Source organism: Sprattus sprattus, assembly GCF_963457725.1.
Source record: "Sprattus sprattus genome assembly, chromosome: 5".
NCBI lineage: Eukaryota > Metazoa > Chordata > Actinopteri > Clupeiformes > Clupeidae > Sprattus > Sprattus sprattus.
Window position 1 is genome coordinate 30,608,367 of NC_137924.1, and position 20,000 is coordinate 30,628,366.

At 46.4% G+C, this 20,000-nt stretch overlaps 1 protein-coding gene across 1 annotated transcript in view; it reads left to right on the forward strand.

Moving 5' to 3' along the window:
* The window catches only part of ubr3 (ubiquitin protein ligase E3 component n-recognin 3), a 65,845-nt gene that overhangs the window by 34,010 nt on the left and 11,835 nt on the right, over positions 1-20,000 (forward strand). Inside the window, exons 26-33 of the mRNA XM_080838834.1 lie at positions 22-168; positions 1,980-2,113; positions 2,668-2,778; positions 4,793-4,993; positions 6,126-6,262; positions 8,753-8,838; positions 14,823-14,925; positions 17,123-17,223. Of these exons, the coding sequence (XP_080694960.1) occupies positions 22-168; positions 1,980-2,113; positions 2,668-2,778; positions 4,793-4,993; positions 6,126-6,262; positions 8,753-8,838; positions 14,823-14,925; positions 17,123-17,223 (1,020 nt within the window). The remainder of the gene's footprint in view (positions 1-21; positions 169-1,979; positions 2,114-2,667; positions 2,779-4,792; positions 4,994-6,125; positions 6,263-8,752; positions 8,839-14,822; positions 14,926-17,122; positions 17,224-20,000) is intronic.

Genomic DNA, 20,000 nt, shown 5'->3' on the forward strand with positions numbered 1-20,000 from the left:
CTGTCTCCTCCCCTCCCCCAGAGAGTCCAGATGCAGACCCGGGCATGGACCTGGAGGCGTGTGATCTGGCGGAGGAGGTTCTGTACGACTGCGTCATCTGTGGCCAGAGCGGCCCCTCCACCGAGGACCGGCCCACTGGCCTGGTGGTGCTGCTGCAGGCCTCCTCAGGTGAGACCCCCTACAGGTGACTTAGCTGGGCAGCGCTAGCCTCAGGTGAGCTAGCAGGGTGGTACACTAGCCTCAGGTGAGACCCCCCTACAGGTCAGCTAGCTGGGCAGGACACTAGCCTCAGGTGAGACCCCCCTACAGGTCAGCTAGCTGGGCAGGACACTAGCCTCGGGTGAGACCCCCCCCTTCAGGTTAGCTAGCTGGGCAGCGCTAGCCTCAGGTGAGCTAGCAGGGTGGGACGCTAGCCTCAGGTGACACACCTGTCCAGATATGGCAACCCTCCAGGTGTGGTAGCTGAGGTTTGTTTGGATTTGGATTTTAGCTTTAAGGTAAAGCATTGCTAAGGTTCTCCATAAGTGTAGTTATACCAGGGTGTTTTCTAGCTGACATGGGACAGCTCCCCGGGTGTGCCAGGTATGCCGGGTAGCTTCCAGCTTTGGGTTGACGACATGCTGGTCAAACTGCAGTAGTCTGGTGACTCTCCTTTGAAGAGTTCTAGCGATGTAGTGCCTTGGATATCCGGGCATTTGTTGTGGTGCCATGAAGTTTGAGGCGTTAATGAAAAAAAAAAAACTTTTATCTTCCTGCGGTAATTATGTGACCTCAGATTCTGCCATATCTGTTATGCATGTCAGCCCTAAAATACAACTTTCATATTGTTTGTGTTTGTTTTTACCCACGCTTGAAGATTTGTAGTTTTAATTAAAACAAACACCAATTGAAATGGCGCAACGATGCTTAAATCAACAAGTGTGTACACATAGCCCTGCTCACTGTAAAGATCTCACTGCCATGCAGGCCAGCGGGGTCTGCTTGCAAATGGTGGCTTAGTTGGTATTTTAATTGGCTCATCAGTCATCCACAGTGTGTTCATCTGGGTCTTATTCACCCAGCAGACATGGCAACGCCTCCCACAATTTTGCAGGTGACATTGCGAACATAACGACGATCACTCACTGTCACAAAAACAAACGGCTTGTTTTATTAGTGACCTGTCCGAGTTTGAGCGATAACCGCTCTCGCAAAAGCAAAGGGGAATAAAATAACGTGTGGCTTTCATGTGTGTATCAAGGTCAAAGTAGCTGTGAGTCTTAAGCTCTCCGTAGCCATCAGGAATACTACATAGAGTAGCCAGACCAGAAATAACCAAATTACGAGCTTTAAACTGTGGAGTGGGTGTTTACCACTTGCATTTGATTGTGAAGATTAGGCAAGGGAAATTGGCTGTCATTTTTGCAGCTAATTTATAGCTGATGGTTGTCTTGAAGAGCGGGAAACATCCGTGTAAAAGCCGTAAACAAGCGTCTGTGGGATGGATGTTCCTGACAGAAACCTCCGTAGGCTGTTATCATATGCAAATGTTATGCACCTTTATAAAGCATTCTGATACCTGATTAGCATATCATTGCTGATAGGCTGGGTTTTGATGTTTGATTAGCATATTGTTGGTGATAGGAGGGTCCATGATGTTTGATTAGCATAATGTTGGTGGTGGGCTAGATTGTGATGATTGATTATCATATTAATAGTGATTGGACTAACTGTCAGGGCTGTACATTTAGTTTTTGTGGCCGTCTAGACCATAATCTGTGGGATGATAAGAGGAACTGGGGACACATTTTGTTCTGTTTGAAGTCCTGATCACACAGCTTGTGATTGTTCAAGCCCTAAATTCTAAATGGATAATGTAATGTAGTAGTGTAATTCACAATTGACCACACTTCACACGCTTCAGGTAAGCAAGTTGTTTGTGATTGGCTAAATCCAAAGTTCTGATTGGGATGTTGTTTGTGATTGGCTGTTTCTTGCAGTGCTGGGTCACCGGTGCAGGAGCGACGAACCCAAGAGGCTTCCAACCAGCGACGAGGAGCACATTTACCCAGAAGACACCTGTGGAGCCGCCAGTGACGTTCGACTCTCCCTCATGCAGCGCGACTTTAAAGATGTATGTGACGGGGAATGTACACACACACACACACACACACACAGACACACACACACACAGACACACACTGTGGTCTGTGGTGGGGGTGTTGTATGAAGCTGAAGTTGTGGGTAGATGCTTTGTATTTAGCTTTATTATGTGTTGAATTCTTAGATGGTGTGTCCGCGCGTGCGTGGCTAAACTGTCTTTGGTTCTGAGTCGCTACACACCCACTCACCTGTGTAATGGAATGCTTTTTCAATGACACACACACACACACACACACACACACACACACACACACACACACACACACACACACACACACACACACACACACACACACACGGAGAGCCTTTGTCTAAAACAAGAACACCTTTCTGGATTTGTACTGCTTCTGTACAGTACTGTGAACATTCATTTCTGCCTGGGCACTGACACATTTTGTCTTCCTTTCTTTCTTTTTCAAATGTATAATTTTTTTCTTTGGTAATGGGTGGCACACATTCTGAATGGACTAATTCGCTATGTTTACACTCAGTAGTCTGAATGGTTGCTCGTGTTTGTGTTCCCAGAGTTCTTGTCTGCAGTCGGTGTCCATCGGCTGGGATGGCGGCGTGTACGTTCAGACCTGCGGACACACACTGCACATCGACTGCCACAAGTCCTACATGGAGTCCCTGAGGGTAAGACCCAACACAGACACCGGGGGGTTGTTTCTCGAAAAACGTCACCACTACCATTGTTAAGTGATAGAAGAGGGGGTGTTCAAAAAGATCATCTCTCTGTCATCACCCTGGTTTTTCCACAGTCCTTTCAGGAAACGCAGTCCTTGAATTTTACATTTACTCATTTGGTAGACATTTTGATGTGAGGAACAACGACAGAGTTATAGCAAGTCAGGAGACCCATTGAGCGTAAACAAAACTTAAAAGTGTAACGTTGTGTAATGGTAGTCAGCATGTACAGCGCTCTCCCTTACACCTTCAAAAAACATGCTAGAGACAGACACCCATGGGTTTAAGCCTCCTTGCTAGCACGTCCGCCTCTCCCATGTCCGAGGTTGTGAGCTCAGGTCAAGTGTTGGACTGCTCGTTTCAACTGTTAGGTGGTTAGAGTTTCAATGACAGCCTCTGAGCCACTGTGAGAGTTCCTCAGTGGATGGACATCTCCACACAACAGCTAGTTCATTACTGTGCGTTACTATGGGTGTATACTTTAACACACAAGCTCTTAGTTTATGGGCATCTAAAAGCTAGCCTTGGCTGAGCAATTTGATCACTCGCCAGTCTATTAATGAAGTGCGGCAGCCGTACTGTTACCTATTCTCCACACACGCCGTTCTCAGCGACATTGAGCTCTCGTATGCGTCGGCCTCTCTCACCCTTGACCCTGTCCGCCCCCTGAAGGAGACTGCGAGGCCAGAACGCACCCGCCTCTCCTCGGCAGTCTGACACGTCGTTAAGAGCTCATCAATCACCGTGGCTACGCCTCCCCCAGATGAATATTTCAGCTCGTCCGTCCGCCCTGACAGCGGGCGCGGTGCCTCTCAATGTTAATGTCAGGGCACTGATCCATCACTGCACTTTAAAAAACCCTGTGTGTGTGTCTGTGTGTCTGTCTGTGTGTCTGTCTGTCTGTCTGTCTGTCTGTCGTTCGTTCTGTCTGTCTGTGTGTGTGTGTGTCGGAGAGAGAGACGTGAAAAGAGAGGGAGGAAGAATGAAAAAAAAGAGAAAAAGCAGTCAAAAGAGAGAGAAAGAGAAAGACTGAGAAAATCATAAAGGTGGAAAGGGAGCAGAGAGTTTGCCGGATTCCCTTCGGACATCTCTGGTAAAAGTGACATTGTAGCATCACAAGACGTCCATGTTGATGTGGGGCTGTGACTTTATGTTCTGCTGCTTCATATATCCCATTAATAAGCATTGAAAGCCTCAAGAAGCACGCTTATCAGCAGTCATTTGTCAGCCTCACGGATTGAGTGGTCATGCATTCAAGTCGGAATCTCAGAAGTGATGGCTTGGTGATGACTGGTTGCATAAACACATCAGTCATTGGTGGGGCTTAAATCCTCCATCTTCTGAGGTCCCTCCCTGTCTCTCCTCCACCCGCCTCTAGAACCCACCAGAATCTCACCAGAATATTACTCCCTTGTGGATTTTGTGTCTAACTCATATGAAATGATGTCATGTGTACATATTGGCACCATATAGCATGATTGGTCCAATCAAATCTTTGCCATAATTACAACAGGTATGACATGATGACCATAATGCACTTGTTCATGAGGGGGGCTTACATTTGAGCATAGAACACCATCATCGGTATGGATACATTTCATTATTTTCCCAATATGGCACACGGGAAGGTGAAGGTACATAAAGACACCTGTATTGAATTGACATGAAGTGGGAATTAGTACAAGTCCATTCATCCTTCCATCCATGTATCCAAACGTACATAAATACTTTCATTCATCCATTTATTAATTCGCTTTGAACAATTAAGGTCTTCATTCATTCATTCATTCAGTCGATGAGAACAATTAAGGTCATCATTCATTCATTCATTCAGTCATTCATTCATTCATTCATTCAGTCGATGAGAACAATTAAAGTCATCATTCATTCATTCATTCATTCATTCATTCATTCATTCACTGTTAAAGAGTTACTCATGCTATTGTCTCTCCTCCTCCTGCAGAATGACCAGGTGCTTCAGGGCTTCTCGGTGGACAAGGGCGAGTTCACCTGCCCTCTCTGCCGGCAGTTTGCCAACAGCGTGTTGCCGTGCCGACCAGGGCGAGGCTCGGAGGTGGGGGCGTGGCACGCGCCCAGCACCAAGCCCATGCACGTGCTGGTGAAGGAGGTGGAGGACCTGCAGGACCAGATGGCCATTTTCCCCGTAAGCGCCACTGTAAGGCAGACACACAGCCGACCACCACCCCCGACCCAGAAAGCGTCCACGCCCGTGTTTGGCCCTTTTTCATCTTCTTCTTCTTCTTCTTCTTTTAAATCACCCTTTCTGTTTTCGCATGATTCCTTTTTTTCTCTGCGTCTTCAGTGAGCATCTCTCCATGCCCCCATCTCTCACAAACCTTTTATTTTCCTCTCTCTGTTTATCTCCTCCTTTTTTCCTTTCATTCTCCTCTATCTCTCTTCATCCTTCTTTTTGTCTTTTGTCTCTTCACCTCCTGCTCTCTCTGCCTCTTCATTCTTCCTTTTCATCTCTCCTTTCTCTCCATCCCACTCGCTTTTTTTGTTCCTATTTTTTCTCCATCCACTCCATCTCATCTGTGCTGGTGTATGGGGCTGGACGGTGGCTGAGATGGACCCTGCCTCTGTATGTATTGTATTCTCACCCATACAGCCCGCCCCCCCAACCCCCCCAGATAGCTGCTGCCTCTGGAAAGAATCCAGGTCCGATCCGGTCCAGATTCCATCCAGAGCAAGCGACTACATGGGCCGGCGCTCCAACACTGTTTAACCTTTGACCTCTGACCTCTGTCAGTGTTTGCTGTGGTCTGCACAACTACTTCTACTACCTCCTTGTATTAACTGGTGCTCTACTAAGCTGCTGCTTCCAATACTACACACTACACACCAGAGAAGCTCCTGAAAGGTTTTGGTTACTGGGCTTACCCCCATTGAGGGGCCTCAGAGATTATTACAGAACTCACTGATTAAAAGGTTTAGTGAAACTGCTTTAGAATCATGGCCCTAGGAACGGCATTCTAAAGATATTTTTGGCAGATGATCTGCGTTGAATAACCGATAATAAAGGAAAACAAAATGTTTCAAGCAGAGACCTTTAACGCTCAATGTCCCTCCCTGGTGACGACTCTCGTTACCTTGTTTTTTTTAGCACCTTTGGGGCTGTACCCTAATGTCACCAGATGCCACCACTGAGCCCCAGCCTATCCTCAGGAGGTTCACACACACACCCTAGAGCGCACACAAACACACACACACACACACACACACACACACACACACACACCAGCCACCTCTCTCAAGCTGGGCCCTTCTCCTTGCAGACGGAGTCCAACCTCACCAAGGAGATGGAGTCGGTCATCAAGGACATCAAGAACACCACGCAGAAGAAGTACATGGACTTCGGCAAAAACCCCGGTTCTCCCGATAACGACTTCCTCTTCATGTACTCCGTGGCCAGGTGAGGAACAATAAAAGGAACCGCAAGGTTCTCACGACAGAGATCCTCTTCAGGACAGAGCAAGCCTGCAGCTGGTGTCTTCTCTGTAGACTGTGCTGTGATGTCTTCCTGATAGACTACTAGGCATATGTGTCTCGGTGTGTCTGTCTGTAAGCATTCTGAAAGGACAGCCAGGCAGGGCAGGGCAGGGCAGCATAGTGTGGTGGACCAACAAAACAAAAGTAACTAACAAAGCAGCTGTCACACCCGCTCTCTTTCTCTTTCTTCTGTCTTTTTCTCTCTCTCTCTGTGTTTGTGTGTGCGTGTGCGTGTGCGTGTGCGTGTGCGTGTGCGTGTGCGTGTGCGTGTGCGTGTGCGTGTGCGTGTGCGTGTGCGTGTGCGTGTGCATGTGCGTGTGCATGTGTGTGTTTTATCTCTCTCTCCCATTGTGCCCAGTGAGAGGTTTAGATTGCCTGAGGGCCTGGTAGACCACTGGCTGCTCTCAGGGCCTGTCTTATCTGTGGCAGCCAGATGGGTCTCGCCATGGCAACGCCAAGTCAGCCATGGTACATTTACCCCTCAAGTCAGACACACACACACACACACACACACACACACACACACACACACACACACACACACACACACACACACACACACACACACACACACACACTGCCTCTCAGAAGCGTAAATACACACGCATATTCACAAGCATCCCTCCCATACACAGTTACTCATCCTGGTCGCCCCCCCATAGCTCTCCGTCCTGTTCATGGATTGCTATGAAGGCTGCTAATGTCAGGAAAAAGTGCAAATGTCAGCCTAATTAATTATAGCTACAGATAGCATCTGCTCCTGTATCTTCTACTCATCCACCGTACACCCATTCGTCAGTTTCTAGGAGTGTCAAGAAGGGGGTGATTGGGGAATCAGATGGAAATGGGTTGTGTGTATGTGTGTACACAGGTGTGTGCGTGTGCGTGCGTGTGTGTGTGCGTGTGTGTGTGTGTGTGTGTGTGTGTGTGTGTGTGTGTCTGTGTGTCTGTGTGTGTGTCTGTGTGTCTGTGTGTGTGGCTGTGTGTGTGTGCATGCATTTATTTTTAAGGAGAGAAATGGTGTCCTCTTTCTGGTGTGTTAGTGGGGGTGGGGCTCACACATGCCCTCATACACATACTCTTCCTCATACACACACACACACACACACACACACACACATACACACACACACACAAACACAAGCTGTGTGTGTTAGCCACCGTCTCATCTTCACTCCCAGCTGTTAGAATGAGGCCCAGGTGTCTCGCAGGGTACATGCGCCTGAACAGATGTGTTAAAGAATGACTCAGCAAGTGCAGTATGAGCTAACATGATGATGACTCAGCAGATATGAGCCAGCACATGTGCAGATGACTCAAGTTTGAGCTAACATGTGCTGAAGGATAGTGAGGTAGATATGCCCAGACAGATGTCTTAAATAATGTTTTGGCTTTAAGCTAAGGGGTTAAGGTAAGAGTCGTCCCAGTGAGTGGGTTGCACCCTCAAACCAGTAGGTCCTCACATCTTTGGCAGCTCAAAATGGAGCAGGTTGCTAGGACACTCTTTAGTGAAAAGCTGCAGAGTGGGAATGGGGATATTATGGTCTGGTGCCCCTGCTTGGCCATTAAGAAAAGTTGGGAAAATAATAATAAAACACACTTGTGCTAGAACCTTCTGCCCCTCGACCAGTTACAGCTCTCTGAGGAGTCGGGCAGTTTGCAGACTCTTGCTTTGAAACCGGTTTCTCTCATCACTTTTGGAAAAGTTTGAGAACTCTGCAGCAGACGCTTTCTCTCTCTCCCACCCCAAGCAGATGTGCAGCGGGAGGGTTATTCTCTGTGCCACATGCTGACTGGCATCCCTGAACACTGCTGATGGTGGACTGTGGGCACGTCTTTGTTGCTGTCGTGGTTCATCTTCTCTGTTCTAGCAAGTCCACGTTTGCCATTGGCTGCACAATACTGTGAGAAGGACAGCGCTGAGAAAATGTCCCTGAATTGGAATTTAGGAATGATTTTACAATATTGCAATATTACGATTTTACAAAATGACTGCTTTATTTGTATGGGTGTAGGCTGGTGTGTTTTGTACATGTTGTGTTTTAGTTATAAATGTGTTATAGATGTTGTTATAATGTTTATAAGTGTTTATAAATGATGTATTCACAGGAACAACTGTTACACACACAATGCTCGCTCGAGTGCTCACAAGGGCCCATGTTTGAGTCCACCCTGAAGTCAGACCTTGCTTTGTGTGTGTGTGTGTGTGTGTGTTTTTGTGTCATGCGCATATGTTTATTAATATAATGTTCGAGTTTATAATCGCTGGTTGAATGTGTTCATTGATATAAGGTCTGAATTTATAAATGCTGGTTGTATATGTTTATTCACATAATGAGTGAGTTTATAAATGCTGTGTGTATGTTTTTATTCTAATTATGTGTGAGTGTTAATGCTGTATGGTGTATCTCAGGTCTAATCTGGAGCTGGAGTTGGTGCATCGGGGAGGAAACCTCTGCTGTGGAGGAGCCAGTGCAGCTGCCAAGCGGTCCTGTCTCAGTAAGTACACACACACACACACACACACACACACACACTCTTATACACACTTTCTCCACACATATTCTGACACACAGACCCCGAGAGGTACTCACTGGAGCATGCACAGATGCAGATTGTCCCAGTAACACGCTCACACACACACACACACATGCGGATATGGATCCTCACGCACACGCACACACACACACACACACACACACACACACACACTCGCTCTCGGTCTCTGCTCCTATCTCCAGCACAATTCATCTCCTCTGACACAGGCAGAGCCTCTCTCCATCAGCACAAAGGCACTGGCTCATTCAGTCGGTCACAAATGCCTTTTGGAGCTTAATGTTAAACACACACACACACACACACACACACACACACACACACATACAAACTCACACACTCTCACACAAATGCATTTACACATGCATATTCACATCCTCACACACACACACACAAACACACACACACAGACACAAACACACACACACTCTCTCACATAAGAGCTAAACAAATAGAAAGCATTTCTATATCTGTATATCTGCCTAAGTAATGTGAGGGCATTCTGTTTGCTGAATCATCTCCTTCTTAATGACAATAGAGCACATTTGTGACCGGGAAAGGAATATGTGGGGGTGTTTGTTTTCGTCTGAAATAAGTGTGTGTGTGTGTGTGTGTGTGTGTGTGTGTGTGTGTGTGTGTAAGCAAGCATTTCTCTTTGTGTAAGATTGAAATGATTGTGCTTGTTGTTTTCGTACTAAGGTGTGTGTGTGTGTGTGTGTGTCTCTGTCTGTGTATGGTCTGTGTATATGTGTATATGTGTGCATGTGCGCTAAAACACGCTAGTCACATCTCTCATACACAAAGCACAGACCATTGTGTGTGTGTGTGCGCGTCTGTGTCCGTGTCAGTGTGCGTGTGCACTAAAACACACAAGTCACATCTCTTACACACAAAGCACAGAACATGACTCCAGGCCTGGGGCAGGGTTGTGAGTTTCATGGCTAGTCGGAGCAACACATTGTAACACTAGTTGCACGCCGCAAACGCAAGAGTAATATATAATATATATATTATAACATAGCCATTGCATTCCATTGACTGGCACCGTAGTGGGATATTCTGAGCAAACGTTGGCTGTGGACTATGCTTTTGAGAGAGGTTGAGTGTTAGACAAAAGGGGATGTCCAAAATAAGAAGAAAGACTGAAAAGACCTCAGCTGATGTTTGAATGAGCAGGATATAGTACATTATAGAGGACACTTACACATACACACACACACACACTCTTGTGTGATGTTCTGGAATCTTCTGCAGAGCGCAGCGATGGGGAAATGGAGGAGGAGTGGAGTGGAGAGGAGAGGAGTGAGCTATGAAAGGATGGAGTGTGATGGTGTGAGGAGAGATGTGGCGGAGAGGAGAGGAGAGGGGGAATGAGGAGTGATTGATGCGTCTGCCTGTGTGTTGTCTGAGACTCTTCTCCTGTGTGAGGGCACTACTGAAGAGCAACAGACTGAGATCAAATATAACAGATATAGAAAGAGGGAAGAGGAGAGATTAAATATCAAGGGAGACGGAAAGAATTGGGGCGAGTAGATAAAGTAAGGGAGAGAGATACGGAGGGGGGAAGAGAAAAAGAGAGAGGGTGGGCGTGAGATAGGAGGAGAGAAAGAAAGAAAGGAGAGATGGGAAAAGAGTGAGAGAGAGAGAGTGAAAGACAAAGTATGAAAAAGATGGGGAACTAAAGTGGATGGATAGAGAAAATGTGGAGTGGAGAGAAAGCTACCCCACTCATACCCCACTTGTTATGTTTCTGCCCTTCATTGCCCCGGGATGCAGATACTTATTGCCCAGTTCACACATCCTCCCTTTCATCTCATCCCAGTTTAAGGTCAGTCAGTGCAAACACATCTTCCGTTATTACAGGATTATAAACAGATTGGACAAACATGTCTTCCGTTATTACAGGATTATAAACAGATTGGACAACACGTCTTCTGTTATTACAGGATTATAAACAGATTGGACAAACACGTCTTCCGTTAATACAAGATTATAAACATATTGGACAAACACGTCTTCCGTTATTACAGGATTATAAACAGATTGGACAAACATGTCTTCCGTTACTACAGGATTATAAACAGATTGGACAAACACTTCTTCCGTTAGTACAGAATTATAAACAGATTGGACAAACACATTCCGTTAGTACAGGATTATTAACGGATCGGAGCAGGAGATTGACTCTGGCTGGCTGCAGTTCCTGACCTTCAGTTTGCCTTGTGTGTAGATGCAGACTCAGTTTCTACGCTGTTCACTGTGTGAATATTTAGAAACATGCTAACAGATTGACATGTTAGTTGACTGCGGCACGCTAAGACATTTATAAACATGCTAACAGGTTGAAAGGTTAGTTGTCTCGGGCACGCTAAGACATTTAGAAACATGGTAACAGATTAACACACATACACATATAATTCAATGGCTCTGTGCTCTCCTGTGGGTAGGTTCATGTCCAGGTGCTGCCGTCAGTGTATTTGTAACATTTAACAATATTAGGCACCTGCTAGCCAACCAAAAGCATGGTGTGCTACGTCACCATTGTGTGAAGCTGTGACGTTTGTCACAATATATGTTAAGGATCAGGGGTTGTTTTGGTCAGCTTCAGTCATATTTGAAACAATGCAGCCTCGTCATCAGAGGTTTCCGTATCCCCTGTCCAGAGTAAGTGTTATTCTGGGGTTAGTGTAGGGTTATACTGCGAGTCAAGCTCACACTTGTCTCCGTGGCTGGGTATGTCCGGATGGGAGCCGTGTCCTTGGATGACCTTGGTTTGTTAAACCAGAAGCTTTTGGCCACCACCTTGCCTAAGAGGCCTCGGTCATACCTGAGTGGTGCTACACACACACACACAAATACACACACATACCACTGGACAGCCAGCCATTTTTTCAGCTACGTTAAGCGCCCAGCCACACAGAGGGCCAAATGTACCCAGTCTCACTGCATTAGAGCTGATTCTTCTACAGACAGAGAAGGGAAACGAGTGGAGAGAGGGGGAGAAAGAACAAGACAGAGGGAGAGAGGGAAACTAGTGGAGAGGGGGAAACTAATGGAGAGGGGGAGAGAGGGAGACGAGTGGAGAGAGGAAGATGAGTGGAGAGAGGGAGATGGGGGGCGAGAGGGAGACAGAGACAGAGGGAGAGAGAGTCTTCACTTTACCAGTTCGGGGCCATATCTGTTCCATAGACATCCTCCCTCTGGGCTCTGAGTCTGAGTTGAGTTAGTGTGACCTTCATGCCTTCAGTGTGGATGACCTGGTGCTGTGGTTGTCACGGCGATCCGCACTCAGGAGATGAGTTGATGTGTCACAAGCACCACGGCAGCCACCGGGAGATAACTTCCCAGCATGCCGAGCTTTGATCATACACAGCGTGACTGGCGGTAACATATAGGAGATGGATGTCAGCCGAGAACACAAGGAAAATGATGGGAACACCAGCGGAGCGATCAATATCTGTGTGTGGGTGTGTGTGTTGGGTACATGCTTCACAGTGCAATACAGAGATTGGTAGTTGCGATTGAATGGTGATGATGTGTGTCAGGGAGAGCGCTAGATACAAACTATTATTGAGGTGTGTGTGTGTGTGTGTGTGTGTGTGTGTGTGTGTGTGTGTGTGTGTGTGTGTGTGTGTGTGTGTGTGTGTGTGTGTGTGCGGCTTCAATGGGATCATTACGCTGTGTATTACGATTAGAGACCCCTGTTGCATCACCTGATGCAGTGACCTTGAAATCACAGTACACACACACACACATACACACACACACACACACACACGGTATGTATGTGACCATTGCAATGAAAAATACCCTTGTAGACTCTCTTTGAAATGTGGTGTGTGTGTGTGTGTGTGTGTCTGTCTGTCTGTCTGTCTGTCTGTCTGTCTGTCTGTCTGTCTGTCTGTCTGTCTGTCTGTCTGACTGTCTGTCTGTCTGCTGTGATTCCTGTTTCCTCAAGTGTGTTCACTCCCTCTTACACACACACACACGCACACAAACACACTTTCTCCCTTCTGCAGTCTCTCACCTACTCACTCTTTACATGGTATTTTGTGAGGCCCCTTGTATCAGTGTGGTTATCAGTGTGAACTGTAGGGGGCAGTGTTGCACTAGGAATACCGAGACTACCTGTGATGGCCCAGCCTAATGTTGCCTAATGTAATGTGAATGAGCTCATTTGCCTGGCTTGTGTCATGCTGTATTCAGGACTGCTGGGCAGTGGGCCAGTGGCTGTAGCCCAGTATGTCCTTTAAGTTGGGGTGAAGTGACTTGAACATGGCCCTGGGACACTAAAGGAGCGAGGCTGTCCTTTAAGTTGGGGTGGAGTCACTCGAACATGGCCCTGGGACACTAAAGGAGCAAGCCTGCGTATTGTGTGTGTGTGTGTGTTTGTGTCTGTGTGTGTGTTAACCTGTGTATTGTGTGTGTGCATTAACCTGTGTAATGTGTTTGTGTGTGTGTGTGTGTGTGTTAACCAGTGTATTGTGTGTGTGTGCTTTAACCTGTGTAATATGTGTGTGTGTGTGTGTTAACCTGTGTATTGTTTGTGTGTGTGTGTGTGTGTGTGTGTGTGTGTGTGTGTGTGTGTGTGTGTGTGTGTGTGTGTGTGTTAACCTGTGTATTGTTTGTGTGTGTGTGTGTGTGTGTATGTGTGTTAGAGATGCGCGGATGGACTATTATTTCATCCACAACCGCATCACAAAACGCATGATCCGTCCGCTATCCATCCGCACCAATTTTTTTGAACAATTTTCAAAACCGCACCCGCCCGCCATCCGCCTGTTGTTTTTAGGTATAGGCGCTGTGACGGGAGGCTAGAAAGTTCTTGAAAGGAGACTGATCCAATGCCGCAAAGATATTTAAAGGATAAAGCCCCTAGTATGAAAGCCTATTGGCTATGTTGTAGCCTATCCCCAGAATATTATCAGTGAAGTGACGTCTGTCTCCGATCGATGCACAGGGAGAAACTTTAAAATAGCCAAGCACATTGGCAAACCTGACCTTACCATAGGCTAGTAAGCCTACACTTTTTTTATCATTGTAATAAAACGCAATTTGGTACACCATTTTAATATGGTAATATAGCCTACTGTTTTAGTTTAGAAGGAAACGCCGAGTCTATTAATTCCGAAATTTCACCGCATTGTAGGCTTTATACTGTAACAACCCCAACACTTGCCTGCTTGCCTTGCAAATCAAAGTTTTACGACTATTTTTCTTACCTTCTTTCTTAGCTGGTGATGTTACTGAGCTAGAAGTTTAACTTGTTCATCTCGCGCTGCCAATGGCCAATGTCACTTCTGAGTAAAATCACTCCATCATCTCTTTGAAATTCCTTATTCCACGAGTGGTAGGCTACAATGACTGGCTGTTTTAAAATATAACTAATAGCCTAACGAAACAAAATAACCCAGGCAGTTTCATCTACGACACGTTAAGGCTTCTTCCAATACTGACAGCTGATTCATAGCTTGCAGGTTTGCGGCGTTGCAAAGAGACGCGACATGATAGGGATCGTCACTTAATTTAAACTTTTTTGCTTCCTTTGTTTGCTTTGTATGCATACACGGAACAAGGCCAATTTACTGCCTGGTGAAAATTTGATTATTTCAAAATGTGCTTGGATGTAGGTAACGACATTTAACAATGTGTATATATTTTGAATTTCGTTGGGTAAACCGCCACCCGCCCGAATTTAATTAAAATATTATTTTTTGTCACGTCACCCGCCCGATCCGCGGTTTAACCGCGGAGTCCGCGGGTGCAACCGCCAACCGCACATCTCTAGTGTGTGTGTGTGTTAACCTGTGTATTTTGTGTGTGTGTGTGTGTGTGTTGGTGATAACCTGTGTATTGTGTGTCTGTGTGGTAACCTGTGTATTGTGTGTGTGCGTGTTAACCTGTGTATTGTGTGTGTTTTGTTGCAGATCAGCTCTTCCATGTGTTGGCCATGCACATGCGTCTGTACAGCATAGACTCCGCCTACAACCCCTGGAACCGCCTCACACAGCTAACACACAGCAGAGATGAGTAAGTCTCTCACACACACACACACACACACACACACACACTCACACACACACACAAAAAAAAGCAGGGAAAATAATGTGGTTGTTGCAGGAGCTGGTAATTGCTGCATTAAACAGGTAGGCTTTTACAATCACATATATGTGCTGGTGCACACGCACACATGTGTACATTCACATAGAATTCTTCTCACCCACTCTAGATGCAGCATTGCAACCTTGAGCCTAAGCACTTACATTTTTACACTTACAAATTAACCTTGTTAATGTCTGAATAATTCATTTTTAGCTCCTTAGTATAAATTATATATAGAGGGAGAGTTTTTTTTATATAAAATATACACATATCCAGTCTCACCCTTTCGCTTTTGTCCTTGTACACTCCTCCCCCCTTCCACTCCTCCTCCTCTCCCTCTGTTAGCAGTAAGAGGCAGCGTTTACACCTGTTCCTGACTGAAAGCTTTTAGCCTCTCTCAATCCACCAGGGAGCGATAGGCCGTTATAAATACCTCATTAGAGGACTCAAACCAGGGCACTAGCGACACACACACACACACACACACACACACACACACACACACACACACACACACACACAGACACACACACAAAGACACACACTCACTCTCTCTCACACTCACACACACACACATACACATTATGTGACAGTGTTATCAGACGATCAGATGGCCAGATCAGAGCCAGATCAGAGCCAAACATTATCCCTTGCCCACACATCTCCCCCTGCTCTTGATCTGCATCTAGTTTACTCTAAGCTAGAGCTCCTCTCTGGTGCTGTCAGGCGGGCTCAATCGTCAGTGAGGTCGCCACCTTTGCCGGATCTTTCCTGGATGACTCACCACTGGAATGCATCTCACTGGAATGAGTCCTACTGTAACCTGGAGCATTCCTCCATTGCACAAACAAACAAACACACACCTATCCAAACCCTAAACACAATATCAGTCCAGACCTCCTCACTGTGCTTTTATGTCCCTCTGGCAGCGCAGGCATTAAGATGTCAATTAGAGGTTGCCACTTCCTGCCTCTCGCCCTTTCACACAGAAAGGGGCTCTTTGTGTGCCTGAGTGGCTCCCTCTCAGGAAGAGCAGACATGCTGAGATTCGTTAAAAGCTCCCATCACTTTCACAGAGGAAAGAGGGCTTTTTTTATCATTATTATTATTTTCCGTTATCGTGGACGCCATCAGTGTTAAGTGCTCTTAGGCTGCAGAGGAGAATGAGGCAGAGAAAAGGGCCTGTGTGTGTGTGTGTGTGTGTGTGTGTGTGTGTGTGTGTGTGTGTGTGTGTGTGTGTGTGTGTGTGTGTGTGTGTGTGTGTGTGTGTGTGTGTGTGTGTGTTTGAGTGTTTGAATGAATATGAATGCGTGTGTGTGTGTGTGTGTGTTTGAATTAATTTGATTGCTTGAGTGTGTGTGTGTGTGTGTGTGTGTGTGTGTTAAAACCAGAGTGCTCTGCTGTGCTCACTCTGCCCATGAAGAGGTGGGTTATGGGTGTATGTAAAGCTGTCGAGAGGCTTCTCTGGGTCCATTAGTATGTCCTCTGTATGGATGAGGTGAGAGTGAGGATGGAGCCCTTGCAGACATGATGGGTTGTGTGTGTGGGTGTTTGTATCTGTTTAAGTGAGTGTGTGTGGTTGTGTGTGTGACTGTTTGTATCTGTTTGAGCGAGTGTGTGTGGTTGTGTGTGTGGGTGCTTCTATCTGTTTGAGTGAGTGTGTGTGGTTGTGTGTGTGAGTGTTTGTATCTTTTTGAATTTGTTTGTGTGTGTATTTTTATCTGTGTGAGTGAGTTTGTGTGATTGTGTGTGTGTGAGAGTGTTTGTATCTTTTTGAATGAGTGTGTGTGTGTCTGTGAGTTTTTATCTGTTTGAATGAGTGTTTGTGTTTGTATCTGTTTGAGTGAGTGAGTGTGTGTCTGTGTTTGTGAGTTTGTATCTGTTTGAATGAGTGTGTGTGTTAGTGTGTATTTGTATCTGTTTGAGTGAGTGAACGTGTGTTTGTGTGTGAGCTTCCCTCCGCTCAAACTATCTGCCCCCAGTCAGTAAGATGGAGTGTGTGGTGAGAAAGGAGATTATTGCATGTGTGTTACATCATTATTTGTACTGATCGTGTGTGTGTGTGTGTGTGTGTGTGTGTGTGTGTGTGTGTGTGTGTGTGTGTGTGTGTGTGCTCTCTCCACAGGTATTACGATGAAGAGAGACCAGAGGTGCCCATGCTCTTCAGAGATGTCCCCTCCCTCCTCATTATCTTCATACTGACCATGCCTCAGCCCCTGCGCAAAGGTACATATAGTGCGTGTGTGCGTGCTTCTGTGTGTGAGTTTGTCTGTATTATGGTTCCTCTCTGCGTATTCTGTACTTTGTGTGTGTGTGTGTGTGTGTGAGTGTGTGTGTGTGTGTCTGTGCTGTGTCCCTAGCATCACACTCTCTACATATAGTGTGCGTGTGTGTGTGGTTGTGTGTCATTGGGGCCACAGTGTGAGGCCGAGGCGAGAGATGCTATCACCCCTGTTCTACAATACAACACAGCTCTCTTATCACCACCCAGCCTCTTTATCTTTGTGTGTGAGAGACCTTCAGAACTCCCACAGAGATCACTTGTCGTCTTCTCTTATCCTCCTCCACCCAGATGTCATCCCTTTTCTCTCTTTCCTCACTTATCATCCCTTCCATCTTTCCCTCATTTCTTCTTCTCCTCTTCTCTGGCTCCTTTTGTTTCATCTCCCCCTTGTCTGCGCGTGTGTGTGTGTGTATGTGTCTGTGTATTTGCATGTGGGTGTGTGCGTGTGTTTGTTTGTGTCTGTGCGTGTATGCGTGTGTGTATGTACACGTGCGTGTATGTGCGCTCCAGGCGTGTATGTGCGCTTCAGGCGTGTATGTGTATGTGCCCGTGTGCGTGTCTGCGTACACGTGTAATGAAAGAGACAAAAGATGAGGTAAAGGTCCACACATGCACACACACACACACACACCTTTTATTTCATCTCCCCCTTCTCTTCTCCGCTACCTTTGTCCTCTCATCTCCTGTTGTGTCCCCTGCACTCCCTCTCTCCTTTCTTCCCCTCTATCTCCTCCTCCCTTCATCCCCCTCTCTCTCTGGAGGACTAGAGGAGGGTCCTCTTTAGTGGCCCAATTTGCAGTCATCTTCCCCTGTCGTAATAATGGCTCCCATTCACACACTGTAATTGCCCTTATGGCAGAGCCACTAGGAAGAAGAGAAGAGGGGAGATGAAGGGGGGGGGGGGGAGTGGGGTATAAAGGAGTGTCAGTTTAATGGAGTTTGGTGTAGGGTCGCAGGCAGAGTCAAGGCCTACAACACACACACACACACACACCATGGTCACACATCTGCTGGGCCACAGAAATAAAATCCTGTTTTTATTGTGGTGGTAAACAGAGTGGGAGCTCTGGGTGTCCTCAGCTCAGAGTGTTCCAATATCACATTGACACACACACACACACACACACACACACACACACACACACACACACACAGCCTTCCCTGATATATGTGATTCCAATCTCCAGGAGTGTCCTCTCCACTTCCGCTTTTAAACACTGGGGTAATGGGTGAGAAGGGATCCCCATGAAAGGCATCTCCACCCCTGTAATCACCTGGGGAATCCAAACATCGCTTTGAGCCACAGCACAGCACAGCACAGCACAGCAGAGAAAGTCAATGTAAAGCAGACAAATACAAATAATGAGAAAACATAAAGAGTGGAACTGCAGTTGACACACAGTGCTTGGCATGTTGGCCTCATTGGTACTTGATGGGTTTTCTGTTATTTTCGTAATGGATGTATGGGGGGAAAGAGACGAATGCACCTAAAATACTTTTTTTTTTATGAGGGCATTTCTAAATGCACCCCCTTCAGAGACACACACACACACACACACCCACGCACATGCACACACAGACACACACACACACACTTTGTCCAAATGCCCTTCAGAGCACAGTGAGGTGTGAGGCCTCCCCAGTGGATGCTATCTCTTTCAACTCCTCATTGATAACGCCCAAATAACTATCATTACACCTGCTTTGAGTGTGTGTGTGTGTGTGTGTGTGTGTGTGTGTGTGTGTGTGTGTGTGTGTGTGTGTGTGTGTGTGTGTGTCATTACACCTGCTTAGTGAGTGTGATTTGTGTGTGTGTTTGTGTTTTGTCCCTAGCATGACACTCCCTTCGTGTGTGTGTTTGTGGCTGTGTGTGTGTGTGTTTGGGTGTGTGTGTGTGTGCGCATAACCATCATTACACTTTCTTAGTGAGTGTGGTTTGTGTGTGAGTAAGGGGAGGGGGAGGAGGAGGGAGGACACATTGATTTAACCACACCACAGCTTTAGAGGGGTGTAAATTCAGTATTTTATGAAGGCAAGAAGGGACAGATAGAAGTGTGTTTGTGTGTGTGTGTGTGAGAGAGAGAGAGAGAGAGAAAAAGAGAGAGAAGATGAGGTAAGGGTCCACACACACACACACACACACACACACACACACACACACACACACACACACACACTCAGAGTAAATGTCCCTCACCATACACACCCATCAGGGACTCAGTGAAGTGAAAGGGTTGGGGGGAATAGAGGGTCATTGTGTCTGTCCTTCTCAATCAACAGACTCCTAATCTGACATCTACTGATAATCACCAAACACACACACACACACACACACACACACACACACACGTAGAACGGAGAACAATCCTGAGTGTGTGTGTTTGTGTGTGTGTGTGTGTGAGTATGTGTGTGTGTGTGTGTGTGTGTGTGTGTGTGTGTGTGTGTGTGTGTGTGTGTGACATCTATGGATCCCCTTCATCTATATATCCTCTGCATTGATGTTTGTGCCCAAGTGAGCGGAATGGTCTTTCGCCCTTAGTCATCACAGGAATTCATTCATTCATTCATTCCTTCATTTCAGTCTTCCTTTTCCGTCTTTCATTTCTTCTTTCTCTCATCTACTGTTGTCACTTGTCATACTATTGATCTTGACGGTTTGTGCAACCTTGCTTTTTTGCAGTGGAGTTCAGATCTGGATCAGTTATAGCTCTGGACTTTC